The sequence below is a fragment of the Camelina sativa genome, chromosome 11 (genome assembly GCF_000633955.1).
Source record: "Camelina sativa cultivar DH55 chromosome 11, Cs, whole genome shotgun sequence".
In the NCBI taxonomy this organism is placed as follows: domain Eukaryota; kingdom Viridiplantae; phylum Streptophyta; class Magnoliopsida; order Brassicales; family Brassicaceae; genus Camelina; species Camelina sativa.
In genome coordinates this window covers 6,217,206-6,227,555 of record NC_025695.1, presented here as the reverse complement: position 1 = coordinate 6,227,555, position 10,350 = coordinate 6,217,206, and the positions used below count along the sequence as shown (strand labels likewise).

General features: G+C 37.1%; 2 protein-coding genes across 2 annotated transcripts; one reads left to right on the top strand and one right to left on the bottom strand.

The window, feature by feature from the left end:
* Positions 463–1,273, top strand: LOC109127231 (putative F-box/LRR-repeat protein At5g25860). The gene is made up of 3 exons (XM_019231768.1): positions 463–684; positions 762–944; positions 1,030–1,273. The coding sequence occupies exons 1-3, from the start codon at positions 463–465 to the stop codon at positions 1,270–1,272; spliced, it is 648 nt and encodes a 215-aa protein (XP_019087313.1). The 3' UTR covers position 1,273.
* LOC104721933 lies at positions 1,636–3,652 on the bottom strand. The gene is made up of 3 exons (XM_010440010.2): positions 2,918–3,652; positions 2,468–2,838; positions 1,636–2,228 (listed from the first exon to the last, which is right to left on the bottom strand). Exons 1-3 carry the CDS (start codon positions 3,520–3,522, stop codon positions 1,927–1,929), a joined length of 1,278 nt encoding a protein of 425 aa, XP_010438312.1. The 5' UTR covers positions 3,523–3,652; the 3' UTR covers positions 1,636–1,926.

Sequence of the window (10,350 nt, the reverse complement as noted above, 5' to 3'; positions counted from 1 at the left end):
AAACAAATTCTCACTAAAACATCGAGAGGATCTTCACCACATGGATCAAACCAATAGATGGATATCAAATGTCTTGGAACGAGGCGTCTCGGAGCTCGATCTTCGCATAAAGACCACTTGGTTGGGGAGGCCACCACGTCCTCTTCCCTCAGATGTATTCACAAACAAGACTCTCGTTAAGCTGACATTAGGAACATTGCTTTTAGTTGGAATTGGTCCTCCAAAAGTGTTCCTTCCATTGCTCAAGAGTCTCTCCCTTGATACAGTTTACTACGTAGTGGAAAAGGAACGCTATTCCTATTCCACCTCTTTTTCCGAGGTGATGCTTGAAGGTTGCCCATTCCTGGAGGAATTTTTCCTGAATCACGTTTCAATTAACCACAAAGAAGCTCCAGAGGCATCCGAAATCATATCCCATCAAAACCTTAAAAGATTCACAGTTCACAGAAGAGTGTGCAACAAATGGTATTTTACACACCCAATCTTGTCTACCTCGACTACTCTGATTACTCTACATATGGTATTGAATCGGCCAATTTCTTGGATTCCCTTGTGGAAGCCCGCCTCGATCTTGATATACCATGGCGGGGACGGGCGAGAACTTTCCGTATGAATAATATAACGAGAGCAATTGAGTGCATGACTAACGTTGAGATGCTTCACCTCTCTTCCAACACTGTTAAGGTCTAAAATTCCTCCCATTTCCCTTCCTTCTTCTCTGATCAAAACCATGTCCATGACCACTAGTGTTTGTGTTGCAGCTTATGTATAATAGACTCTATGATTACTGGGAAGAAGATCAAGATGATTGCGGCTTGAGTTTTCCACGGTTTGAAAACCTTGTTAACCTCTCTTTCGAGACAAGATCGAAACGACAACCACGTTGGAAAATGCTAACAGTTGTGATGGATAAGGCACCAAATCTTCAAACTCTTGTCCTCAAGGTACATTTCACTTGTTTGTTTTTGTTACTTCTTGCACGTTTAGTATGCTAGCTGCCTTATAATTGTATATATGGTTGTTCTCCAGGGCTTGTACTCTATCCGCTATGAAGGTGTCTCCGTCAATGAGAATGTAGTGAAGGTGCTAGAGATTTATGGCTACAGAGGAGGTGGTAATGAATCGAGACAACTGAACCGTTTCTTGTCCCAGATGAATTGTCTTCAAGTGATCAAAGTGGAAATTGATGCTGCAATAGATGACGTCGACAAGAGACTTCAAATCACCAACGACCTTCTTTCTCTTCCCAAATGCCAAGTCCAGTTCTTGTGAGAATATTATAACCAAATCGGCTGCTATACTAATTAAGTGGCTAATTATTAGGACTTATATATAAGTATTTTTACAAACTATATATGCTTTATTAAATTCAATATACCCTCCTCCTCTAGTTATCCACTAGATTCATATAATCTTTCTGCATTTTCTTGAAGTAGAAATGTTCTTCATAAGAAATTGATGGAGAAAAACTACTAAATAAGTTACTCTTAGATTAAGGAAATTATTACGATTTAGATATAACAGCATAATTAAAATTTATAGCATAACATAGATATTACGAACTTAACCAATGATCAAAATCAATATATAACTCCAACTAAGTCGGTAGCATTTCACAAGCAAATAAAATGAGTATATTTGATCCACAATGCATTAAAAGAATGAAGATATAAAATAATGAAAAGTAATCAACACACATATGGAGAGAAACCGAAGAAAATGAAAAAAATAAAAAATAAATAAATATGATACAAAGTTACAAACAACAGAAAGATCCATTGTTGTCTGTACAGCTTTGTCGAATTTAGCACATCAAATTGATCCTCAAAAAAAAAATGACAAACCGAAATCATGGTTCACGGATCGGCCTTTGTTAAGTCAAAATGTACGTACGTGGTCTTCGACTAAGAGATCATAATAATATTTTCACGTGAGGGAGCTTTGGTCGTCGTGACAGAGCTCTTTACGGAGCTTACGAGAGAAGAGCTGACACGCGTCGACGCTAAGATCAACAGCGGCGGAGAGAGCAACGAAGAGAGCTGCGTCGGCCATGCAAGTCACGTGCTGTGCTCCTACGTGGACCACCGGCTTGCTCACTTTTCCTTCTCCTTCGACGCTCGAACCCATCACGAACCCTTTCACGGGGGATGATATTGCCGGCGACTCCCCTTGGCCTGAGACTCTCCTATCAATACTGAACTTTCCTCCTTGTTTTGTGCTCATTGTCCCTGTTTCCATTTTTTTCAGCTATTAATCAGATTCATTCTAATGACTGTTTTAAGTGTTTTATTTGTGTTAGCAAATCATGTAATATTTCCGACATCTTGAGGATATCTTTGGTATTTTTCAGTTAGCTTGAAATGTATTATTCTCATTACCATGCCAAATCATTTGGTGGGTTAGTAACGTGGATTTGACCCACATTGTATATAGTATTTAATGATAGCTTATAATATAAATTTGTTACCTTCTGCAATGGGAATGCCGGTGCTAGTACTATTATCCCTCACGAGCTCGAACTTGTAACCCAATCCATCAATAGCTCCTCTCTCACGCCAAGCCTCAAGACGTCCCCACGGTTTCCAACTACTGACACAAGTTCCGTGAGGTCTAAGGATTAGCCACGCACCAGGGTTTGACCTAGAGACTCGGTCTGACCCTGGAGATGCCACGAAAGGAGTGATCATTGAAGCTGCAGCTACAGGTGATCCCGATAGATCATGGATCGTTATCATCCAACCTTTACGTTCTCTCGCTTGTTTCTTCTCCCATTGATCACCTGATAGTGTTCTTGTGATCCATCCTCTGCTACTGTATGTGAATCCTGATGGTAGTGACCTAAACCAAAAAAACAGAACCGATCAACACACTAATTGTAAATCAAATGAGACAAGTGGTTTAGAGATTCTTTAATTACCGAGATCGTCCGTTACGGTCGGAGCTGAATTTGCAGCTAAAGACAGGCTGTTTGAGATTATCTTGAATCTGGTAAACCACAGGGCTACATTCCGGTTCACCACCGAATTGAAAAACAAACCGAGGATCCGGTTCAGCACGAACCAATAGATGTAACCGAGCCGACGGTTTATCACCTCCATCTCCACCAAGCTTTTTCCAGCCGCTATGAAACGCGACGGTTCTACTCAGCGCGGCCGCGAGATCAACCGCTACCTCGACTCTACCTAAAAGCTTACCGGAAGCGACGCCGCAAGTGTGTCCCGTGCGTCCGGCGTAGACGGAGACTCGGAGAGAGATCTTTTTGCCGGAGACTCGTCGGATGGCGTCCGCGTCGAGGTGAAACCCTGGAGCTGAAGTGGAGGATTCAGGGGGAGAAGAAGCGTCGGAGAAGGAAGAGAGAGGGAGAAGCGCTTTCTGAGAAGGGAAGTGTTTGATCCGGAGCTTGCAGTAACAAGGAGTAGAAGAAGGGTGTACTTCGCCGCCGATTTGCTTGTTTGTAGCTGTCTCCGGTAGTCTCAGCGCGAGGGAATCTATTGTGAGCCGTACAAATGGACATGGATCCATCACTATCTTTTTTTTAAGAGTTGAGTGGTTTGTTCTTCTTCTTTGGACTTTGAGATTTTAGTGAATTGAGAGAGAAGAAGAAAGGAAGAGTTTCATGAGGAGCAGAGCAGAGCAGAGCAGAGCAGAGGTCGTCGTTGTTTCTCGTCGGTCGTCTTCATTGATGGTTCTCTTTTGTTTTTGTAGGAGCAGCAACATGAGAGAGTTAGTGGGGCCCAGTTGTTCTCTCGTCAACGATAAATTTATTTTTTATTTTAGTATGTTTTTCGATTATTATTTTTCTGATTGGTCCTATTTTTTATGATTTTTATTTAATCCCGGGAAAATCGGCGGCACAATAAAACAATTCTTCATTTTTTTTGTAATTATTTTGGTTATTTTCTTTCTTTTTATTTATTTTTTCTTGTTAAAGCACAAATGTAATAATCATCATGAATTCAAGATACATGTCACTTCCATTTTTTTCCTTGTTTAAAAGCAAATTTAATTATTATTTATTACTCAGACTTTGCTTTTTGAATTTAGCAAAGAATAACCTTTCTTTAAATTTTAGTTAACCATTGTGATTAAGACAATAACTATAAATGTATAAATAAAGATTAATTAAGTAACGATAATTCATATATTTAATTAAATAAAAGATAGTAGTGTTAATTAATAATTATGAAAACTACTCCATCTTCTCACTGCACATTAATTTTTGATATATTAGACAAAATACACACACAAAATCTATTAAAAAAAATAAAGTTGATTTGATTTGTTTGAAAGAAAGAAATATCTTTTTTTTTTTTTTTGAAACAAAAAATTTGGATTGAAGAAATGAAACAGAGCAAGAGAGAAGTTTGCATGGGATGGGGTTCGAGTGGGTCCAAAATCCAGCTGTACTGAGTTGTAATCCGTTTGGTAGTGGCTTTACGGTAATTTGGCCCACTTATTAGTTTATTTTATAAACTAGTCCGTCGCCGTGTAACCCCGCGTCAGGGGTCGTCGGCGGGAGAGAAGGAGTAGCGACGTGGCATTTCGCTGGCTGCTTTTTTGTCGTCTTCCGTCCCGATTTGTTCGGCGCTTCTCTCTAGATCCTTCCTTGTCTTTCTCTTGACGGCGCTTTCAGACTTTTCTAGCAGTTGGTGCCGTTTCACTGATTTGTTTTTCTTTTTGTCACAAAGTTAATTTTTGGAAAAAAGATTGCTAGCTACAAAATATACAAGAACACATGGTCACACATACTAAATATAATATTGTATTTTCAATTATACAAAGTAGATGTATTGCATAATCATTATAAAATTAACTCGTTATTAGAGTTACTAACTCCTCGATCTATACTACTAATGAACTATTATTACAAATACATTAAGAAAGTTGCTCTGCTTGAGAATTAAATTAGGAGAGACCAGACCATGAAATGTGTTGGCTTACTCTCCAAGCAAAAACAAAAAGTTTAGATTGAAATTTTATTAACATGTAAATTAAAGATAGGGAAAGTGCACATGAAGACACATATGCATCGAGTGTACACTCATCATCGTTTACAAGTTTATAGGCATTTGCATCTCATTGCTTACTAGTTTATTCTTTGTTGTTCATCATCATTCAATTCTAATAAGTAGAAATTTCGTCACGCTATTATTAAACCTTTGTTCGACCATGACATTCATTTTAAGACTAATTTGTAGTACTAGTGTTGGTACAACTATGTTAAATTTCACTATATCAGTTATCCAGTTACTATTATTGTTAATTTACTACTGTGTTTAGATCGTTAAATACCAACCAATATAATCAACCAAGACTTGTAGCATGTTGATTTGTGGTAGTGTTGTTGTTGTTGTCTTGGGTCGCACTATTAGATTCAACCCGTATAATTGTTTGATTTGGATCAAATCCGTATAAATTGTTAATAGGATGAAGTATTTCTTCCCCTAATCATTCCAATTATATATAGCATGCAAGAGACTCATTCATACCATATGATTGATTGTTGTACAATAGCTGAATGGAAAAGTTTAACTAAATTATCAATGCTAAAACAGCAAGTTCACGTACATATATATAAATTGAAATCATGTCTAGTAGTTGACTTTTATTTTATAATAGCGACCTTTTTCACTTTCTTTTTGTTTAAGGATCTTGTCTAGGAAGCTTCTTTTAATGAGTTGCAATGGATAAATGTGTGGCTTAAAAAAATAAAAAGGTGACGCACTTCGCCCTAATAATTTTTTCTCCCATGCTCGAATATCAAGGCGCCACTACTACCAAAACTCTCCGACGTTAGTAGGGTTCCTACTCGCCGGCGTCAGGATATCTCGAACTTAGCTTCCTTCCCTTGGTTCCTTTGCCTTCTTAGATTTACTTTTCAATCTTATTTTTCTCCTTTATTTCCCCTTTTGAAACCTACCCAAACACCCTCAAATCAAACAGATCCAAGCAAAGGCTTGCTCTCTTCCGAATACAAGCGAAGGAGGAGACCGGCGAGCTCCTTCCCCAATTATCTTGGCTCAGCCTCACTGCTGACGGAATTCAAGTCTTGTCGTCCCTTTAATTCTCGATCCGGAATGCGAGTCACCTCTGCAGAACCCTATCCCCCATCGTCACCGGAGCCTTGCCAGGCGGAGATGGCGACGAAGGCTGGTGATAAAACCTCCAGAGAAGTGATCTTTCACCGTTATTGGACTACCGTCTCATCTACCTTTCGTCCTCTGAGCTTGGCAGACCCGTGTTTTCACCGGAGACGTAGAATCTTTTTTCAATCTCCCCGGTCAGCCACCGTGTGCATCAATTCTCCTGGTCACTCACAGCAACCCTGAGATTTCTGTGGATGAACCTTCCATTCGATATCGGTATGCTAGCTGTACAAAGGATCTTGCCCAATTTCCAAAAGCCCAGGTTTTCCCTATCTAGCCTTCTGTTATCTTGTCGACTTTGTCTAGCTTATTTGGTTGCCCTCGGTGTTCGAAGACTGCATCTGAGAACCCATTTAGCTAGATTGTCTTGGATGTACAAAGGCTATGTTGGAACCATGGTTATCGCTCAACTTGTGACATTGTTTGTTAGATCCCAAAACTGGAACTCTCAAGGCTTCTTCAAACCCACTTCACCTAGCGATTCCAGCCCTCACTTTAAACCCACCAACCAAACCCTGTTTGTATTACTTTCAACCCAAACGACCAAGCATGATCCTTACCTTTCATCGTTAAACCGGCTACATGCTTTTTGTGGTGTTCTTAATTTCTTTGGCAAAGGGCGCCATATGAGAGAGAACCCACCTGTATTGTTACGGTCTCTCGGTTATCTTTTGCTACTTATGGTATTTGATCCCTGTGAATGGTCTGTTTGTAAAGGCTTGCAGCTCTCTGGTCTATTGCCCTGGACTCCACTGCGTACATCTGACGACGCTCAACAACCCTTCATCAGCATCATCTTCACCACCACCACCCGGGCTATAGCCTACTGAATCAGTGCTATTGCATTACTTCTGTTAATGCTCTTCACACTTGTGAGAAATTTGGCTGTGATTCCTTCATTAACACCACCGTGTCTATTGACCATGGCCACCTTGTCATCCGTCGAATCCTTCGAGGATGATCACTCAAGCAATCGTGAACTCACAGGTTTCAAACCACTTTTAAGCGATTGTTTCAAAGCTCTCATGGATCTTTGCTTGTTGTATTCTATCTTTTTATCTTTGGTTTTGGGGAAAGCTTTGCTTTGTAATCCTTTAAACTTTGGGTGTTTAATCTCTCTTTTTGTTTCTGGCTTGATTTGAATGAATGAAGTCACCTGTTTGTCCAAAAAAATAAAAATGAGTTGCAATGAATTGGTTAGGGGATTAAAGAAAAATCATCTTTCATTAACCCAAGAAGAAAAGAAAAAGAAAAAAAACTCGTTATTTGTGTTAACTATATAATTCTATGCTTAGCCTATGTTGGTAATGCTTAGTAACCATGAACACTATATTGACATATTGCGAAATTCATTCGACGATTCTAAAGGTTATGATTAGTCTAGGTAGTTATTTATCAACCAACTAACTAATGGTAGTTCAATAGTTAATAGTTTTGTTGATTAATGTTTGTATTTGACCAATGTAAGTTTCACTAATTGAGTTCGATAATGGAGATATGGTTATTAAAGATTCGTGATTTTGTTCTTTTGGCATTACGGCCACATGCATGTAATATGCTATGAAATCCTATACACATTAATTAACGACAAGCAATTTAACATTTCTTTAGTAAAAGTTTACATTTTATGCAATGTCTCAAACAGTTATCTTAATATAATATACATGTTCAAGTAGGTCATTCGAATTTCGTATAAAACTTTACATCTATTTTGTGGTTTGCTCATGATTTATGTACCATCTTATAAAGTGTACATGTTGCATCCCCATTTTGTAGATGATGAGATGCACTTACTTCTTCCTAAATCCTAAGTTATAATCCTAAGTCTTTTGGTAAAGTAAAAAAAGAAAAGAAGAAGAGAGACTATCAATTGAATGGATTATTGCAAAAAGTTTGCACCCTAATTGATAAATTGGGAATGCACCATTGAAAAATCATTCATTGCCGTCCAAAATAAAATATCTGTTTTGGATATTTTTCTGCTCTAACTTGGATATATGTATGTTAGTAGTACTAAAAACAATAGAAACATCTCGATCACGTGCAAAGATATCGAAATAGATATGTCTCTCTATTTTTAACTGTCTGTGATAGGACGAATCAAGTTTCTCTTCTACCTATATAGTTCGCATTTGGCAAATACATTGATATTAATAACAATTTGTCCAAGTTGCTTGCTAGTTTTTCTTGTTTTCTTCCATGGCTGCCAATAAAAGATTAAGTGCATTTATGTAAGTAATAATTAAATACTCTCCTCACAAGTCACAAATGAAAAGAAAACCTCGAACAATCAATTTACTTGCTATATGCGCTAGGGCCAACCTACAAGGAAGTAGGCATTAGGTCCCTTCTATTCAGAATCAATTTTGATATGGACTATGGAGTCTGGTCGGATTCCCTCGACCCACGGATTTGTAAAACCATGTTCGGTCATATGCATCCAGAGTTATTCACATCACATAAAACATATTGTTTGACATAACATATTAACATTAACACATTCATACGGTATGCTATCACTCTTTGAACTAGGGTTTTCTATGTTTTATCTTTTTGGTTGGGATGTATTAAAATAATAAACATTATCACTCTTTTCTACGTAAAATACTAAATCTTATACTTATAAATTGTGAGTTTTAGGTAGATATATGTGCATTGTTTTAATTACATTGAGAGTGTTAATACACACTCAGGGTTTCTCATCTAGATAACAAAAACAATGGGATAAAAGAAGAAAACAACTTTCCCGACAAATAAACATGCGAATTACTGAAACATTTATAGGTCCACCATTATTATACATTTTGCATTTTGGCCATTCAACAAGCTCAGTCTCTTTTTTTCCTTGTTCATAAATGATTTTAATTTGTTCGCTTTTCCAAATGCATCTTTCTATCGCTTTTTTTCTTTTGGTTGCAAAAATGTCGTTTTCTCTCCTCACCCCCCTTTTCCGGGATTTTACCTATCACAATGTAATGAAATTGCATGTTCCTCTCTTGCCATTCGCAAGTTCCATTGTAATGTCTCCATCGATAGGTCAAACAATTCAAAAGGACCAAGACCCCCTTTTATTTTCTTTTCCACACACATTCAATCTATAGGGACCCTCTAATCTATTCATTTTCTTAGTGATATTGTAAAAGAAAATGTAAGCTTTGTAGAGACTTTTGATTAGGTTCTTTTGCGGACGCAAACGCGTTTGAAGTGTTGCGATGACCTGTGTTTAAAATCATTCATAAAAAAAGCGTTTCATACCGTTTCTAATTTAGAAGCGGTTATTAGCCGTCCAAGAATTGTTTCATCGTGTGACTATGCATGAAACCCACTTAAAAATAAAAACTCTACCTAGGGAACATTACAACGAACTACTAATATTTAACAAGTTATATAAGATTATGAAATTAAATCTTGTAACGTATCTAACAACAACTCACATGATATACAATGTCACATTTTTATATTAACTAGTATGTCACATTTTTTCTCAACTATATTTAACCAACTAAGCACTTAACACTACTCTATAATCAAACTAATTTTTTCCTGCATATAGGTCCAAAAGGCACCAAGTGGCATACCTGCATATCTCTACGCAATATGATGCCAAACAAATGCATATCAACTTGATCATAATTCAGATATTGTCCCATCATTTTATTTTAACAAATTATATTAATTATATCGGTTTGAATTTGAATGATGATATAATATAACGATATCAATATAACAATAATAATAAAAAAAAAGATTATGAAAGAATTTGTCTTCTTAATTTAATCAAAAAAACACCACAAATCATTTATGAAATTCATCAGTAATTCGGTGTTGATTTTTCTTTACTTAAAAAATATCCGGACACTAAATATATTAGTTTATATTAATAAATTTGTAAAACATTAATACACAAGAATACTGTTTAGTATCATTTTGTAGTAAGAAAAATATATGAATATTATTATTATTATTATGGTAAGGAAATAGGAATACATGATTATTACTATCTTCTAGTTCCACGCATCCAAAGTAACTTATATAGATTAACTAACGTCTGGAATGACGTGAGGATGAGTCAGGGAGACAAAAGGAGTGAGATCGAATCGGGTCAAGATTATCTGGTTGGGACCCGTCACATGCACATGGACCCTCTGCTCTACCTAATCCAGGTTAATAAATCTTTGATTCTCTCTTGTTTAAATTACCTTAA

Excerpts from the sequence above, each read along its gene's own strand:
- LOC104721933 (XM_010440010.2), bottom strand. The coding sequence starts at position 3,522 with ATGGATCCATGTCCATTTGTACGGCTCACAATAGATTCCCTCGCGCTG. Across the intron at positions 2,839-2,917 it reads GACCGTAACGGACGATCTCG|GTCACTACCATCAGGATTCA; the intron begins GTAATTAAAGAA and ends TTTTTGGTTTAG. Across the intron at positions 2,229-2,467 it reads CGGCATTCCCATTGCAGAAG|GGACAATGAGCACAAAACAA; the intron begins GTAACAAATTTA and ends AAATGGAAACAG.
- LOC109127231 (XM_019231768.1), top strand. The coding sequence starts at position 463 with ATGGTATTTTACACACCCAATCTTGTCTACCTCGACTACTCTGATTAC. Across the intron at positions 685-761 it reads TCTCTTCCAACACTGTTAAG|CTTATGTATAATAGACTCTA; the intron begins GTCTAAAATTCC and ends TTTGTGTTGCAG. Across the intron at positions 945-1,029 it reads TTCAAACTCTTGTCCTCAAG|GGCTTGTACTCTATCCGCTA; the intron begins GTACATTTCACT and ends GTTGTTCTCCAG.